We start from the raw sequence: 18,204 nt of genomic DNA, 5'->3' as shown, positions 1-18,204 counted from the left end.
TTCAAATTAAGCTTTTGTTAAACATCTAATGTGAGAAGTGAGAGTTTTTGTCTGATTCAGTTATTCTCCAGGTGCTGAGCACTTTCTGAGTCTCTTATTTCTCATTTTGATCATCCAGTTGTTGGAGCTGGAAACCTCAAGGGCATCTTCAACTCTTCCTTATCCTGTGGTCCAGAATCCAAATTTTAGCAGGAATTATTAAATCTACTTTTGAATATCCCTTAAATCAGTCTTTTGTGTTTCTGCAGCTGATATCCTCGTTCAGGCAAGAGATGGATAGTGCAATAATCTGTTAATTGTTATCTCCACCTCCAATTTCTCTTCTAATCTAGCCACATTTCTCCAAAAGTGATCATAAAACAAATCTGATTCTGTTCCTTACCTGATTAAAAACTTTCAATGGCTCCCAATAGACTGCATGCTAAGGCCAGATGCCAAAGTGTTATATATCAAAGCAGACCACTTTGACCTGCTCCAACATTTTCAAAAAAAATCAACATCTTAATATCCATTTAAAATGCAAAAAATAGGCATATCCCCCTTAACCTCAGGTAAAGCTTGGAGATGGAGTACGTATTTTAAAAACTGAAAGTTAAAAAATGTTTTGTTTGTTTCTTTTCGTCAAAATGATGACACTGAGTAAAAAAGAAATTGTCAAAATAGTTGTATCAAATGGCGATAGGAAAATAGCTATGGCAAAATTCATATATATTTACATTCAAGACCCTTGCATGGTTTAAAACCTGGGCCAATTTCCCAAACAAAATCATAAGTACAACACTAATTGATAAAATTGACTTCTATTTTATTAGTATAATTTTTTTAAGTTAATATATATAACATTACTTATAAAATCAGTGGAATAGTAAGTCTGTTTTGATGAACCCATCATTTTAAATTGGGGTATAGATGATAGTTGAAGATTTATATCAAACTTAGTAAAGAATTACCTCGCATATTTTTCAGAAGTTCTCTTAATTCACTACTGGCCAATTCTGTGGATTTATCAACCCTGTACAATATGTGGATACCCGTAGCATTCAAAATGCATATGGCTAGTATGCTGCTGTCTGATGCACTCACGTACTTCTATTGCCACCAGGATCAGTTGTCTTTATTTCCAGTGCTGTTTATACCAGTAGTACTTTTATTGTAATGACTTTAATTAATTTATTCATTTTTTAAATTTTTATTTATTTATTTTATTTTTGGCTGCATCTGGTCTTAGTTGCAGAACACGGGATCTTTTGTTTTGGCGCGTGGGCTCTTCGTTGTGGCATGCGGGCTTCTCTCTAGTTGCAGCGCTTGGGCTCTGTAGTGTGCTAGATGTGGGCTCAGTAGTTGTGGTGCATGGGCTTAGTTGCCCCGTAGCATGTGGGATCTTAGTTCCTTGACCAGGGATCGAACCAGTGTCCCTTGCATTGGAAGGTGGATTCTTAACCACTGGACCACCAGGGAAGTACTGTAGTGACTGTAATTTAATTAAATATGTGGAAACTAGTAATATGTGAGTATGAAAAGAAAGTTGTTTCTATGAAAACTTAAACTGAGAGCTTTGGAAAATTCAGTAAACATGAATTGTTAACAAATTCTGTAGAATTAGATGTAAGCAAACAAGTATAAAAAGATTGGGGAGAATCATAAAAGAGATAAGGATTTTGCACTCAGACTGTGCTACCCTAAGTGTGTTAAAACTAGAAAGTATAGGTGTTGCGTTATGCTGTCTTAATGTCAGAAAGTCTTGGGATTCCAATCAGTGTGACAACGACAACGTTTTGGCCTTATAGCAGAAGATTAGCAAATAAATGTAAATGTTTGTTTTAAGTGAAATCAAATAGTTTAAGGCATATATACTTTTCTTGTGATTCCTTAATTTAACCAGCTTTCAACTAACAGTTCTTAACTTCAAACAAGAGAGCTTCTATTATATTATTGTTACTATTAGCATTATTGTTTTTTTCCTTTTTGTTTGGTTTTGGAAAAAAAAATCTTGGGTCATGCCTGAAAAATAGAGACAAATGGTTACAGGGTTTTTGTTGTTGTTGTTTTTAACTGCCTGCCTTTAATCTCGTGTTATTGTTCAGTTAAGCAGCGATAGCTAGAGAAACTTTCATCTGAGTTCATCCAAAAAAAAAAAAAGGACAACCTGGAAACACAAGTCCATGCATCAGTGGTTACTTTTCTGTATGGTATAAAACATTTCTGTCAGTTACTTTTATTACTGTTTTAAATGATTAAAAACATTTATTATTTTTTAATTGAAGTATAGTTAATTTACAATGTGTTAGTTCCAAGTGTACAACAAAGTGATTCAGTTATACATGTATATATATTCTTTTTCAGATTCTTTTCCATTATAGGTTATTACAAGAGATTGAGTATAGTTCCCTATGCTATACAGTAGGTCCTTGTAAAAACACATTTTAGAGTGAAATTTTAAATCTAATGTTTGTGACATTAGAGGGACCACATTGTTCTTCAGAGCACACTTGGAAAACTCATTGTGAAGTGTTTTCTGCCTTTCTGATTTATCTTCTTCTGTCGTCCTCCACATACCATAAAGTCCAGATATAGAAAGTTATTTCCAATTCTTAAAAATGTCATATGCCATCATGCCTTTTTTCATATTGTTTTTTCTTCTAAAATATGGGTTCTTAGCCCACATCCACAGAGAATACCCTGCAGAGCCTAGAACTTTGGGATGTGTGGTTCTCCTGACATTGTTTTAAAATGTGTGTGGATTTTTCTTAGCATCAGGAAAATAAGCAATATGTCATCTCTAACTCAGTTCAAAAGTCTATGTTCGTGAAAGCCCCTCTCTTTACGTGGCAGTATCTTTCATAATACCCTCCTAATTCAGCTTCTTTTCTTAACAACCCACATCTTATCAGGATGGAACAGGAAGAATATAAGTATCCAAATGTGACTTTAATTCTGCAGCAGTTTTCATAGATCCTGACATTGATCAGTTATTTATCAGCATTTTCAAACTCCATTTGGGGCAAGGGTGCTTAGTGCCAAAGGGTTGCTGCTTATCATGTCCTTCCCAACTTGCAAGATGGCCCACACAGCAAATATAGTGAAAGTAAAGAATTCCAGCTCTGAATATATACCTGTACCCCAGGGGCAAACTATATAACAAAAAGAAAAATGTAGAATCATATCAAAGTGCTACATAGTAATGATAAAAGCAAGCACAATCTAGAAGAACTAAAGGAAGAACAATGTGGGCCAAGACAAGTTAGAAATATTTGTTGACTGCAGACCCCAGCCTTTTAAATTGGAATTTGCATATCTCACTTTTTAAGCCTTTCCAGCAGTTTTCTAATTATTTCATGAATGAACATTCCCTGACAGCAGTCATAGAAGGTATTGATTGATCAAATAGTTAACCACTGTAATAGTTCTTTTATCAGTTCTTTGAAGTATAGGGACAGACTATAGAAAAGGCCAACCAGAAACATCCCAACAGTCAATAATAACACAATAATAATTTTAAAAGTTCATAACTTACCATTGCAACAAAAAGAATAAAATACCTAGGAATAAACCTACCTAAGGAGACAAAAGACCTGTATGCAGAAAATTATAGGACACTGATGAAAGAAATTAAAGATGATACAAATAGATGGAGAGATATACCATGTTCTTGGATTGGAAGAATAAACATTGTGAAAATGACTCTGCTACCCAAAGCAATCTACAGATTCAATGCAATCCCTATCAAACTACCACTGGCATTTTTCACAGAACTAGAACAAAAAATTTCACAATTTGTATGGAAACACAAAAGACCCCGAATAGCCAAAGCAATCTTGAGAACGAAAAATGGAGCTGGAGGAATCAGGCTCCCTGACTTCAGACTATATTACAAAGCTACAGTAATCAAGTCAGTTTGGTACTGGCACAAAAACAGAAATATAGATCAATGGAACAGGATAGAAAGCCCAGAGATAAGCCCACGCACATATGGTCACCTTATCTCTGATAAAGGAGGCAAGCATATACAGTGGAGAAAAGACAGCCTCTTCAATAAGTGGTGCTGGGAAAATTGGACAGGTACATGTAAAAGTATGAAATTAGAACACTCCCTAACACCATACACAAAAATAAACTCAAAATGGATTAAAGACCTAAGTGTAAGGCCAGACACTATCAAACTCTTAGAGGAAAACATAGGCAGAACACTGTATGACATAAGTCACAGCAAGATCCTTTTTGACCCAGGTCCTAGAGAAATGGAAATAAAAACACAAATAAACAAATGGGACCTAATGAAACTTAAAAGCTTTTGCACAGCAAAGGAAACCATAAACAAGACCAAAAGACAACCCTCAGAATGGGAGAAAATATTTGCAAATGAAGCAACGGACAAAGGATTAATCTCCAAGATTTACAAGCAGCTCATGCAGCTCAATAACAAAAAAACAAACAACCCAATCCAAAAATGGGCAGAAGACCTAAATAGACATTTCTCCAAAGAAGAGATACAGATTGCCAACAGACACATGAAAGAATGCTCAACATCATTAATCATTAGAGAAATGCAAATCAAAACTACAATGAGGTATCATCTCACACCGGTCAGAATGGCCATCATCAAAAAATCTAGAAACAATAAATGCTGGAGAGGGTGTGGAGAAAAGGGAACACTCTTGCACTGTTGGTGGGAATGTAAATTGATACAGCCACTATGGAGAACAGTGTGGAGGTTCCTTAAAAAACTAAAAATAGAACTACCATATGACCCAGCAATCCCACTACTGGGCATATACCCTGAGAAAACCATAATTCAGAAAGAGTCATGTACCAAAATATTCATTGCAGCTCTGTTTACAATAGCCAGGACATGGAAGCAACCTAGGTGTCCATCATCGGATGAATGGATAAAGAAGATGTGGCACATATATACAATGGAATATTACTCAGCCATAAAAAGAAATGAAATGGAGGTGTTTGTAATGAGGTGGATGGAGTTAGAGTCTGTCATACAGAGTGAAGTAAGTCAGAAAGAGAAAAACAAATACAGTATGCTAACACATATATATGGAATCTAAGGGAAAAAAAAAAAAAAAAAAAGAGGTCATGAAGAACCTAGTGGCAAGATGGGAATAAAGACACAGACCTACTAGAGAATGGACTTGAGGATATGGGGAGGGGGAGGGGTGAGATGTGACAGGGTGAGAGAGTGTCATGGACATATATACACTACCAAATGTAAAATAGATAACTAGTGGGAAGCAGCCGCATAGCACAGGGAGATCAGCTCGGTGCTTTGTGACCACCTAGAGGGGTGGGATAGGGAGGGTGGGAGGGAGGGAGATGCAAGAGGGAAGAGATATGGCAACATATGTATATGTGTAACTGATTCACTTTGTTGTAAAGCAGAAGCTAGCACACCATTGTAAAGCAATTATACTTCAATAAAGATGTTTAAAAAAAAAAAAGTTCATAACACTTGAGAGTGTGCAAAGTACTTTTATTTGTATTAGCTCCTCTGATCTTTATAACATTCCTTTTAAATAAGTATGGCAAGTGTTACTGTCTTTAATTTACAAGTGATGATGATCAGATTAAGTGACTTGCCTAAAGACATGAATAATACTCCGTGCTTATTGTAAGTGAACAAAATTTTGTACTTTAATGAACAGTGTAGAGTGAAATATGGTCATTTGGTTCACTTCACATTCTGCCATAGAGGCGGCAATTTCCAAAATGTTGATTTTCAATCTTATCTTTACTGTCTTATCATTCACCTGTGAAATACATCCTCATCAACAACACACTTCATGATCTCATTATACATAGTGATTTTAACCTGGTAAAGGGGAAGGCGAATGCATTTTGAGAAAGTTTTACTCTGAGATTTTGAAGCTTGCACCAGTTAAAAATCACTGCTTTAAGGGCTTCCCTGGTGGTGCAGTGGTTGAGAATACGCCTGCCAATGCAGGGGACACGGGTTCGAGCCCTGGTCTGGGAAGATCCCACATGCCGCGGAGCAACTGGGCCCGTGAGCCACAACTACTGAGCCTGCGCGTCTGGAGCCTATGCTCCGCAACAAGAGAGGCCGCGATAGTGAGAGGCCCACGCACCGCGATGAAGAGTGGCCCCCGCTTGCTGCAACTAGAGAAAGCCCTCGCACAGAAACGAAGACCCAACACAGCCAAAAATAAATTAATTCATTAAAAAAAAAAAAATCACTGCTTTAAGCCTTATCAGTTTGGCTGGTAAGAACCAAAGAATCACTTTGGTTCTTTCAACTTTATTTATAAGGAAATCATTTTTATTTTTCTTGCTTTTTCCTAAAATCAAATTTGGTGATGTCCTCCTCCTGTCATTTCACTGGTTACATCAGTACCATTTGTTCAATTAATTTTGCTTAGTAGGAGATATTACAGTTGGCCCTTGAATAACCTGGGGGTTAGGGGTACTGACCCTTGGTGCAGTTGAAAATCCCCATATAACTTTTCAGTTGGCGCTCTGTATCCATGGTTCTGCACCCACTGATTGTCAACCAACTGTGGATGGAATAGTATTGTAGTTTTTATTGGAAAAAATTCACATGTAAGTGGACCTGTGCAATTCAAACCTGTGTTGTTCAAGGGTTAATTGTAGTGTATACTCTTTTTAACTTTAGTTTATCTCACTGTTTTGAATTCTGGTTTTTAGATGTAGGCTGGCCCTACTAGCTGCCATCCATCCATACAGAGATGTAGTTTAAGGCAAGGCTTTGAGTTCAGACCTATCTCAGTTCTAATCTTATTTCTGCCACTTACCACTTGTGGGGTCCTGGGTATGTTATTTACGTACTTCAAGACCTAGTTGTCCCATCTGTAAAATGGGAATACTGTTACTATTTGACTGACTTGTACAGATTAAGCAGAATAAGGTATATAAAGCATCTGTGTGGTGACAGTTCAAAAGCAGGTTCAATGCCAGACCCAGAGGACATGCTTTTATGTGTATCTCCTGTTCTAGAGCCTGGAACTGCAGTGTCAGGATCTTACGGCTCTTTTGAGATGGCAGAGCCCTCAATGGCAACACAAACAAAAAACTTGACCACTTCCATTTTAAAAATTTGCTTAAATATTTGTGGAATGAATATTGAGTAAGTGCCAGGTACTATGCTAGGCTCTAGGGATTCCACAAGTGTAAAGTTTGTTTTTGCTGTTAAGAAGCATGGTCTAGAAGAGACTGTAGAGAATTAACAGGGAATTAAATTGCAGTGAGCTATGTGCTATGTTAGGCACCTAATCCAGGCCTTTGGTGTAGTGGGGGGAGGAGGAGATGTGAGGGCACTCAGAGGAGGCTTGCTTTGAGTGGTTATTAGGTTATTTCACTAATGTATTGTGGTCTTATGTTAAATTTTTAAAAATCTAAAGGTATCCGGTAATCTGAGCACAAGGTAAAGAGAAATTAACAGCCCATTCACTTACTTAGCTAATGTTTATTGATGTTACACTTGACACAGTACTCTGGGAACACCACAATATATAAAAACTGGTCTCTGCTCTCTTGCTGATTATTTAAAAAAAAAAAAAAATATATATATATATATACACACACACACACACACATTTATATGGCACTGTCCCCTTTTAGAGTGCCATCCTGTTTCCAAGCAGTATGTATTTAGGTATGTGTTTCTTACTTTATCCCATAGAGCTTTGAGACAGCCCCAGTGAGACCATATGCAGTAAAGGAATGTTAACATGTAAATAGCAAAAACCAATTGGTACGTGGGAAGGGTCAGACAAACAAAGGCTGCTAAGTTTTTGGTAAGGAGTTTTCAGATAAGTATTATAATTTCAGTTAATATTAGAAAAGAAAACATTAAAATTTAAAAAGTAGCTCATAACGGTAGCCTATTCGTGCCAGCATTCTGTCTCTGCGAGAGGCACTGAAGGGGCATTTTGTCCACAACTTTAGAAATTTGCCCACCGTGACGTTTATGGGTCTAATTTTATACTTATCCTCAAAGTAACAATAATGACAATAATATTTTGAGAGATTACTATGCACCAGGCTCTGTTTAAAGCACTTTTAATCATCACAATTAACCTCTAAGGTAGGTATTATTTTACTGATGAGGAAACCAAGGCTCAGAGAAGTTAAGGAACTTCCTATAGCCACACAACTAAGCAAACACCATTAACCAGCTACCAGATAACAGTAAGGATTCAAGCTGGGGAGACTGGCTCCCAAAACGATGCTGTCTCCCGAACTTCCCCAGATGTGTGTTTAGATGTGAATAAAGAGGAAATCTCTCCATAAAATGGGTGCTTGTACTTTATTTTTCAAAGAGGTTATCTTCAGATACCAACGAAAATGAAGCAAAGTCAAATGAAGAGCCACTCCTAAGAAGGAGTTCTCGCCGATTTGTCATCTTTCCAATCCAGTACCCTGACATTTGGAAAATGTATAAACAGGCACAGGCATCCTTCTGGACAGCAGAAGAGGTAAGTAGCAGCACCGTCATCAGCAAACATGTTCTCTAGTGCAGTGTTCACATTTTCTGTTGCAGGACATTAAAAATGTTTAACTTACATTATAAGGTACATTGAATAAGATCAGTTGTATAAGATAATGTTTGAAATTCCTGAGACTAAATACAGGGTTCTCCAATGTTTTGTGTTTAGATTACTGTCTATAAACACGTTTTCTGCTGCAAAAATGTCATCTCAGTCTGCCAGATTTTTACCTCCAATATATTTCAGAACATTTTCCATTTTAAAACAGTTTTGGTTTGCTGTGACCAAATAAGACTAGTCTTTACTTATGGTTAGTGGAATAAATAAAATTGCAGCCATAGCTAAAGCATGAAAGAATGAAAGCCTTAGAGACCCTCCTTTCAGATGAGAGGCTTATCTGATGGTGCAGAAGGAGCTGTCGCATGGGGAGTTTGCCTGGGCAGGGCACTCACTTCTGAGGTGCTGGCCTGAATTCACAGTGCTCCTCCCAGTCTGGCCCTGCCCTCAGCCACATCAAACCTGGCACAGCTGTGCCAGCAGACAGGACAGCTGTGGAATGTTTTCTTGTAGTGTGGCAGTTTCCGCCTAGGAAATGAGTTGAACACAGCAAATCAGAAGATCCTTGCTGGTTTGGTAAGGGCAGTTGGTCATGCAAGCGGTTGCTCCATAGTCTGCAAATAATCATTGTCTTCATTTTTGAATACGATGGATGATACCTGTATAGCACTCTGTTCTCTGTGTGTGCATATTTATCTATACAGATAGATATATCTATTTGTTTAGATGTATTTGGATCTATCTGTCTGTTTATTTACCTATTTTTTGAGAAATTGACTCTTTACATATGCTGTTGAGAATGCAGACTCTGGAACCAGGCCGCCTAGGTACAAATCCTGGCTCTACCACGTACTAGCTGTGCCACTGGCAAAGTTGCTCTGTGAAACCTCTCTGTGTATCCTCATCAGTAAATTGGGCTAATAGTACCTAGTTCTGGTTGTTAGGATTAATTAGATGTGTAGAATGTTACTTGGCATTTAGCAAGCACCAAATAAATGTAAGCTATTATTTTACACAGAATGGGGGAGATTTATACTAGAAATCAGAAGCCACCAATTTTTAAAGCTTCTGTTACACTGATTTTACCCACCTACCCATCTTTGTTATTTTATATTTGTTAACGTTATTAACATCTTTGTTATACTGTAGTTAGCATGTAGAGCAAAAAACCAACCCAAAGCCAAACTCAGCATTTTCAAATTGGGCCATAGTGCTAGGCACACCTGACTGTCTCTAACTGTGGTTTTTAGAAAGTTTTTTGTGAGATGTGGTTAAGAGAACAAACGGAGTACATAGGTGGCTTTTTCATTCATCATGTTAAAAAAGTACTTGTGATACCTGGGTTTTTTAAATTCATCAAAAAATTTCTTACATCTTTTAGGAAATGTAATATGTGTAGTACTATGACTTAAAAAACACTAATTTTTAAAAATTAAAATATAAAGTTGGTACATATTTTATAGACAGCTTATAGGAAGATTCAAATACATAATTAATTGGGAAGTCAAACACATTTTTAGTTCCACATATTATTCATTTAAACAAATTATGTAAGTTACAGTTTAATCAACTCTAGATTTCATTCTTTTATCAGTGATTTAGCTTTATTCCTAAATATGCCTGATCATCGAAGCCTTGATTCAGAAGATAAAGTTCTGGTGTTTGGGTTTTTTTTTCAAAGGTACCCAGGCCGTTCTGTTAACCAGTAGTTTGTAATCAATCTTTAGATTGTAAAATTGAGAATTTATTCAAATGAGATAAAGCTGGGTGAAAAGTTTTACCTTTTAGGAATGGAAAATGACTAATGTAGATAAGTTTAATATTAGAGAGCATATTGTAATATTAAAATTTAGTATCAGGAGTATAATACACAAAAACCAGGAAGATGTCAGTTAAACCTGAGTGAACTCTTAATAGAATAGGACCTGATTTTTAGCTTACGTATTTTAAAAGATGTATACAAATATTTCCTCTCTGCTCCTTTGTATCCCCAACATTTAGCACAGTGTCTGGCATGTAGTTGGTGCTCAGTAAACATTTAAAAAATAAAGTAATGAGAAAAAGGACTTTGGAAAAGAACACAAATGATTGAAAGGATGAAACTTTAGTCATTTTTTGGAATGGTGAAAGAGATTAGGGCTTTGTTAGAATAAATAAAAGAAGGACAAAAGACAATTACATATTTCAAATGTTTATGAGGTTATTATGAAACATACTTAAGAGATCTTCCTGAGACAAAATGATATCTACAAGGTACATTTAAAGACTATTTTAAAATTGTAAATTTCACCAAACTCTAGAGTACATTTCTGTTAATTCCAAGGACTAGTTCTAATAAACATTTTCCAAAATATTTCTATTTCCAGAGGAAGCCATATCTATAAATTGTTTTAAAACCCAGATTGTTACGTGCCCGACATTACTTCTGGGTATAAAAGTAGATTAGTCAGCAGTAAGGCAGCAGCTACAATTGCTTAACAAGTGCCTAGTTATCTGTCTAACACAATGGTAAATATGTATAAAATGCTAAAGAAATGGCTGCTGAAAGGCATTAGTTTATTCACCTCAGTTCCTTCTTGACTGTTTCTACTCTCTCTTCCCATTTTGCCCCTTCCTTAATTGCTTCCAGATTTTGGCTTTCCCCCAGCTTTATTGATATAGTTGACATATAACATTGTGTAGGTATAAAGTGTACAACGTATTGCTTTGATACACTTATGTATGGTAAAATGATTACCACCATAGTATAAGCTAACACCTGTGTCCCATCACATAGTTACCATTTCTTTTTTGTGGTGAGAATAGGTTAATTTTAATATTTTAAAAGGACATCCTGGCCAGCTTCTCAATTAGCTAGAAGATAGATGTCTTCATAATGTTTTAGTTTTGTTCTTTTCCTTTGTAATTGTCGTAGTTTGAGCTGCCATAATAATATCGAGTAGGTAGCTTGCAAACAACAGAAATTTATTTCTCACAGTTTTGGAGGCTGGTGATTCTAAGATCAAGGTGCCTGCAGATTTGCTATCTGGTGAAGGCTTGCTTCCTGTTTCATAGACAGCTGTCTTCTTGCTATGTCCTCACATGGCAGAAGGGGCAAAGGAGCTCTCTGAGGTCTCTTTATAAGGGCACTAATGCCATTCATGAGGGTGACCTAATCACTTCCTAAAGGCTCCACCTCCAAATATCATCACATTGAGGATTAAGTTTCAATATGGACTTTGCAGGGACACAAATAACTCAGTCTATAGCAAGAATGATAACATTTTTTTCTTTTTCGCATTTTACTGCTAATGAGATGTCCCACCTTAACTTTGAAATGGAAGTCAGTTTTCCATACTTTGAGAAGAATTTAAGTTAAAACTTTTGAAAATCTTTTTATTTCAGGTTGATTTATCAAAGGATCTCCCTCACTGGAACAAGCTTAAATCAGAAGAGAAGTATTTTATCTCTCACATCTTAGCCTTTTTTGCAGCCAGTGACGGAATTGTGAATGAAAATTTGGTAAGATTTTTGTTTCCACTTTTGTTCTCATTCAGCAGTTAAATGGTAATAATGGTGGTAAGATAATCAGACGAGCCTGAAAAATGATGTCTAAGAAATGACTTAACTCTTGAAAAATTTTTTCTGATGAAGTGTCAGAGGCAAGGATACATTTCTGTTATTTGACCCCCCAAAATATCATGAAATCAAGCATATTGTACCAATCAAAACTACTTACAAGGCATAAGCATGAGTTTGATTTTACCATTAGATAGTAATCCTAATAGAGAACCTGCACCTTAATAATCTTTCCAGAGCTCTGCAATAGAGCACTGGGTCTGGCTTCCCATTTTAAACTTCTATTATGGTTGGTTAGAAGGCATGCTTTCTTATTAAAAAGAATGGGAAGATGCAAACTTTCATTATAAGCTTGTAGGGGCTTCAGTAGATCTACTTAAGGTCAATTCTACAAAGCAAAATAATTATTTTTGGTAGATGTTCTAAAATTTATTTGGCTTTATAGGCAGTATCTCCACCTAATAGGTCAGTTTATTTAATTGCTTAAGAATATAGTATGCAACTAATTGTGGAGGGTTGATGGATTAAGCAATACTGCTTAAAATAATTCATAAGGTCTTTCTGACCTGTCTGTGGCATGACAGGTGATTTTTAAGTGATAATTCTGATGTCCAGATTCTGATTTTCAGTGTTTAATGAGAGCCCATAGAATTGGATATATTTGTTTCCCTTATCTTCTTAGGTGGAGCGCTTTAGTCAGGAGGTGCAGGTTCCAGAGGCTCGCTGTTTCTATGGCTTTCAAATTCTCATCGAAAATGTTCACTCAGAGATGTACAGTTTGCTAATAGACACTTACATCAGAGATCCTAAGAAAAGGTATTACTGCTGGGATTTTATTTACAAAGGTTTATCCTATTGCTTGATTGTGTTAATATTAGGGAACTAAATATTAGGGAAAGATTATTCAAATATGGAAGTTTAGGAGTACCATATTTTCTATTGCTTAATAATGTGTTAGATTAAAAATAACTTGTATAGGCCCAGTAAATCGTTGGATATTATATCTTAAAAAACTGTTCGCACATTCTGTTTAGAAATTAAATATTCTAATTTAGTCAATTTTGTAGAAGACCAGATCCAAAGCACTAATTTGAGTTTTACTTTCACGTCTATATTTTATGGACATGCAAAAATACAGAAAAACTACAGGTCTGTTGCATACCATAGAATTGCATAGAATCAAATATAGTCTGATTAAAAACAAGTAAATTGGAGATTCCCTGGTGGTCCAGTGGTTAGGACTCGGCACTTTCACTGCCAAGGGCCTGGGTTCAATCCCTGGTTGGGGAACTAAGATCCTGCAAGCCGTGTGGCACAGCCAAAGATAAAAACAAAAAAAAAACCCAAAAAACCAAGTGAATAACTTTGCCATTAATTCTTTTGTTTTTACAGGGAATTTTTATTTAATGCAATTGAAACAATGCCATATGTTAAGAAAAAAGCAGATTGGGCCTTGCGATGGATAGCAGATAGAAAATCTACTTTTGGTATGTAGCTTTAATTTATATATGATCAAATTTGCCTTGGGTTATACAATGCTATTTTACATGGTGTAGTATCACTATTCCTAAGAATTAATTAGAAACTGGTGAAAAAGTAATCTAAATCTGTTATCTATTCTGTTTATTAAATTGAAAGTTGAAAGGTTAAATGTCAGCGCATAATTACAGGTAAATAAGAATCAGTCACATAGACTCTGACAAGAATATTAGAGCAAGACTATACGCTTTCAGTAATGTTTATTTTCCCTAAAATAAAGCAAGTCAAAGTCTTAACATTTTTCAGGAAACAAATATCTAAATTAGTGCACTCAACTAAGGCAAGAAACAGTTTGCAATAACAGGCTTATTTTTCACAGATAAGTTAAATGCAGACACCCTTTTGGGTGAGTTGAGATCCAATAACATTTTTTTAAGGAAGCGATTAACATTGTCTCTTATAATATAGTAGTTGGTTAATAAATATTTATTACATTTAATTAAAATATTCAGATATTTAATTTAAATAGCTCTAAGTACCTTTCTTATTCTTATTTATTTCACAATTGGTTGTCTTTACTTTCTGGTTTTATTCATGATGTGGGGAAAGAGGTCTCAAAATTTTTGGTCTAAGTACTCCTTTGCACTCTTAAAAATTATTGAGGACTGGTTATATCTATTGATATTTTCATATTAGAAATTAAAGCCAAGAAACTTTCAAAATATTTACTTATTAATGCATATTAAATTAACAGTAATAACCCATTGCATTTTGAAATAAATAATGTATATTTATGAAAAGAAACACTGTATTTTCCCCAAAAATTGGAATGGCCTAGTTTTGGCCATTCCATTCTCACTGGAATGAGAATGGCCTAGTTTTTTATTTCTGTAAATCTCTTTAATGTCTAACTTAGTAGGAGGATAGCTGGATTATATCTGCTTCTGCATTCAATTTGTTGCAGAATGTTTTTTTGGTTGAAGTATATAAAAAAAAATCCAACCTCCTTCAGATATGTAGTTAGAAAAGGGAGAAGTACTTTATCAGGTTTTTCAGATTGTTGTGAATATGTTGTGTAGCCTCTGGAAAACACCACTGTATATTCATAAGAGAATGATGGTAAAAAAGATAAATAGTGCCTTATTGTTACTATGAAAATAGTTTTGACTTCACAGACCTCCTGGGTCTGTGGATCTCCAGGGATCCCTGGACCACACGTTGAGAACCAGTGATGTAGTGTAAGATATGGGCAAGCATGTAGTGTATCAGGGAAGAAACATATATGTCTGCATTGCTTTCAGTTCATTTCAAGAATGAGAAAAGCAGTGGTTCTCAGTGTGCATAAAGTCATCTGGAGAATTTGTGGAAAAATCCTGCCGATTCCTGGTCCTCACCAGAGAGTGATCTGCATTTTATACCCAGCTGATTTTCTCACAAGTGGATTGAGAAGCACATTTTGAGAAACATTGGCTTTAGAGAAAAACAAAGGGAAACATCAAGGTGTTCAATATGCACTGAAAAGATTAGTGTGGATAGAAAATGATGGACAGGCTCACAGAAAGCATGTCTTTCATGATACTACCAAAGAAGTAACCTAGAAATAGAGAAAATAGAGGAGGGTGGCAGTCATCCTGCGACAATCTGCTTAGTTTTTTAAAAAGTGAGATATACTGCTTAGTTTTTTAAAATATCTTTAAAGAACTTTAAAACATTAAATATATAGATTCAACCTTAATATACATAATGAAATTACATTTCAAACATCAAAAAAAGTATGAGTTACACAATCTTATTGCATTGCATCATAGAGGTTAGCTCTATCTTAAAAATACATCCTACTTTCCTATCTCTAAAATCATGAGGCCTTTACAATTCATTATAGCTTTTAGAAGAAATGTTCTGGAACATTTGTAGCTCACATCTATTCTTGAAAATTTGTAAAATTTACCCCTCATAATCCTTTAATCCTCTCCAAAAAGAATAGCCTTCTATAATTATTTCTGTTATGATTTTCATTCTGTAGCATTCATGTGAATGCATAGAACAGTTAAAATGACAATGTTCCTCTTATTCACAGTTTGTATAAAATTATAGTCTAGTTCCCTTATAGATGAACATTCACATGACATCACATTTATGTCAATTAAAAATGAATCAATTATACCTATTATCTTATTAATAGCAAGATGAAAATATAGTAATCTATGTTAACTTAATGATAAATCTCCATCCTAAAACAAATAACTCACTAGTCTAAAGAGCTATTTTTGTTTTCAAAAGGGTCAACAGAGCATAGTGTACAAACATACATGTATGTACATATTGCATTCACAAACACGTACCTGCACTCACAGGCACGTGTGGTGCACAGATATATCACCTCTTTTTTTGCGTGTGGAAGGCTCTCCTTTGTCCACATTCCAAGACCTCCAGTGTTGGACATAAGACCTGAAGCTGACATACCTTTCTGCTCTAGTAGGTAGAGGTGACAAACTTCCTCCTCTGAAGACTTGGCTGTGGCACTAACTTGTTGATTGTGTTTCTTGGCAAAACAGTTTTGATATTGTTATTAAAAAATATATGTAAAAGTATGTATTATACATATATAAGCTTGAAATTGTCTGCAGTATATGATATTTCAGAAAGTGAAACTATTTTTCATCTCCCAGGGGAAAGGGTGGTGGCCTTTGCTGCTGTAGAAGGAATTTTCTTCTCGGGATCTTTTGCTGCTATATTCTGGCTAAAGAAAAGAGGACTTATGCCTGGACTTACTTTTTCCAATGAACTCATCAGCAGAGATGAAGTAAGGAATGAAGTATTCTTCTCCTTATATTTGTAATCATAGCTGCTGTTCATTTATTTTTCTTTCTGCTGAAAATGCTTATGGTGACACAAATATCCTGTTAATTAATAAAACAGGAAGTCATTTCTTCCTTGGATTTTAAGACTCTGTTTTCTTCCTACCTCTCTTACTGTTCCTCTTCAATCTCTGCCCATCCTTATGTACCAATGTACTCCTGGGTTCCCACTTTGGTCGCTCTCCTTCCCTATACATGACCTCCTGGCTGATCTTATTTATTCCCATGGAATCAGCTGCCACCTAGATGCTCATAACAACTAAAACTTTATCTTCAACCTGGTTATTCTTTCCTGAGCTCCAAACCCATAAATTCAAGTGCATGTTAGACGTTTTCTCCTGGAAGGCTCCATAGATATCTCAAACCTAGTATTTCAGAAATCAAGCTCATCATCTTTCTCCTGAAATGTGTTCTTCCTGTTTTCTCTGTCTCATTGAGTGCCTCTACCTTCTACCCAGTCATACGAATTTGAAATCTGGGAGTCATTTTAGAGTGCTTCTTTTTTTTTTTTTCAGCTATATCCAATCAGTAACTAAATCTTGTCTCCCTCTGTCTGCAACACTCTTTCCATCTTTTCTACCATTTTCTTTTTAATCGTTGATTACCTTCTCACAAGTTGCCACTTAAAACTTTCCTACCCCAATGAGGTAAAACTGATCACTCTTTGCTCTATTCCTTTGAAACCTGAACTTGTCCCTACCTTAGAGTCCATAACATGTATTGCACTTCTTGTCTCTCTCCTCTACTGGACTCAAGTTCCTTGAGTGCAGAAACCTTGTCATTTATCTTTGTGTTCTCAGTGTTAGACCATTATAGCCGTTCGGATCACATTGATTGACTAATCCTGGCTCCTCAGCTTATTTCTAAAGTGACCTTGTCAAGTTACTTAACTTCTCTGAGCCTCAGTTTCTTCAGCTATACACCTTAACAGGCTTTTGTTAAAATGCAATGAAACAATATGTATGAAAGTACTTTTTGGGAATTCCCTCATGGTCCAGTGGTTAGGACTCTGTGCTTTCACTGCTAAGGGGGAGCGGGTTCAATCCCTGGTTGGGGAACTAAGATCCTGCAAACCGCGTGGTGTGGCCAGAAGAAAAAAAATGCTTTGTATAATTACTTTGTGTTGTTTTGTGTCTTTAAATTTCTAATAATTTTTATTATTAATGTCATATATGATTATTATAGAGAATTAAGAGAATAAAATCATTCAGTCTCAACACACAGAGATAGCCACCTTTCATATTTGGTATTTCCTTCTGGACAATTTCCTACATTTAAACCTATATAAATATATACAAACATATTTTTATAATTTGAGATATTCTGCTTTTTTCATATTTTTTTGAGCTAAGATCATCTTTTTTCACTAAGCAGAATATTATGAACATTATTCTATGACATTAAGCATTTTTTGGAAACAGTTTTGTTAGATATGTATTACATATCCTAATGAGTACATGTATCATTTATTTGACTATAATTAGAAATTTAAGTTTTTTCCTGGTTTTTTGTTTGTTTATTTGTTTTGCTATAATGCAAAATGACTATCTTTGTATATAAGCTTTGTCTCAATTTCATACTATTTTCCTAAGCTAGATTCCCTACAAATAAAACTACTAGAGTATAAGGTATGAACATTTTAAAGGCCATCATACTTACTTGCAGATTTCTTTCCAGAAATCTGATAACAATTTGTAGCCCCACCTAACAATGTATGAACATGTCTTTTCTTACTACACCCTTACCAGATTTACTTGTTAAATATTGGATAAATTTGATAG

General features: G+C 35.5%; 1 protein-coding gene across 2 annotated transcripts in view; it reads left to right on the top strand.

Moving 5' to 3' along the window:
- RRM2B (ribonucleotide reductase regulatory TP53 inducible subunit M2B) overlaps nucleotides 1–18,204 on the top strand; it is a 33,944-nt gene that overhangs the window by 3,206 nt on the left and 12,534 nt on the right. The window contains exons 2-6 of one of the 2 annotated variants that reach the window (XM_061171670.1): nucleotides 8,304–8,459; nucleotides 11,913–12,029; nucleotides 12,769–12,902; nucleotides 13,479–13,573; nucleotides 16,235–16,368. In XM_061171670.1, coding sequence (XP_061027653.1) covers nucleotides 8,304–8,459; nucleotides 11,913–12,029; nucleotides 12,769–12,902; nucleotides 13,479–13,573; nucleotides 16,235–16,368 — 636 coding nt within the window. The remainder of the gene's footprint in view (nucleotides 1–8,303; nucleotides 8,460–11,912; nucleotides 12,030–12,768; nucleotides 12,903–13,478; nucleotides 13,574–16,234; nucleotides 16,369–18,204) is intronic. The other variant, XM_061171671.1, reaches the window with a different exon arrangement.

Source organism: Eubalaena glacialis, chromosome 17, assembly GCF_028564815.1.
Source record: "Eubalaena glacialis isolate mEubGla1 chromosome 17, mEubGla1.1.hap2.+ XY, whole genome shotgun sequence".
NCBI lineage: Eukaryota > Metazoa > Chordata > Mammalia > Artiodactyla > Balaenidae > Eubalaena > Eubalaena glacialis.
Note: the sequence above shows the minus strand (reverse complement) of the source record. Positions and strands in the feature narration are given on the sequence as shown.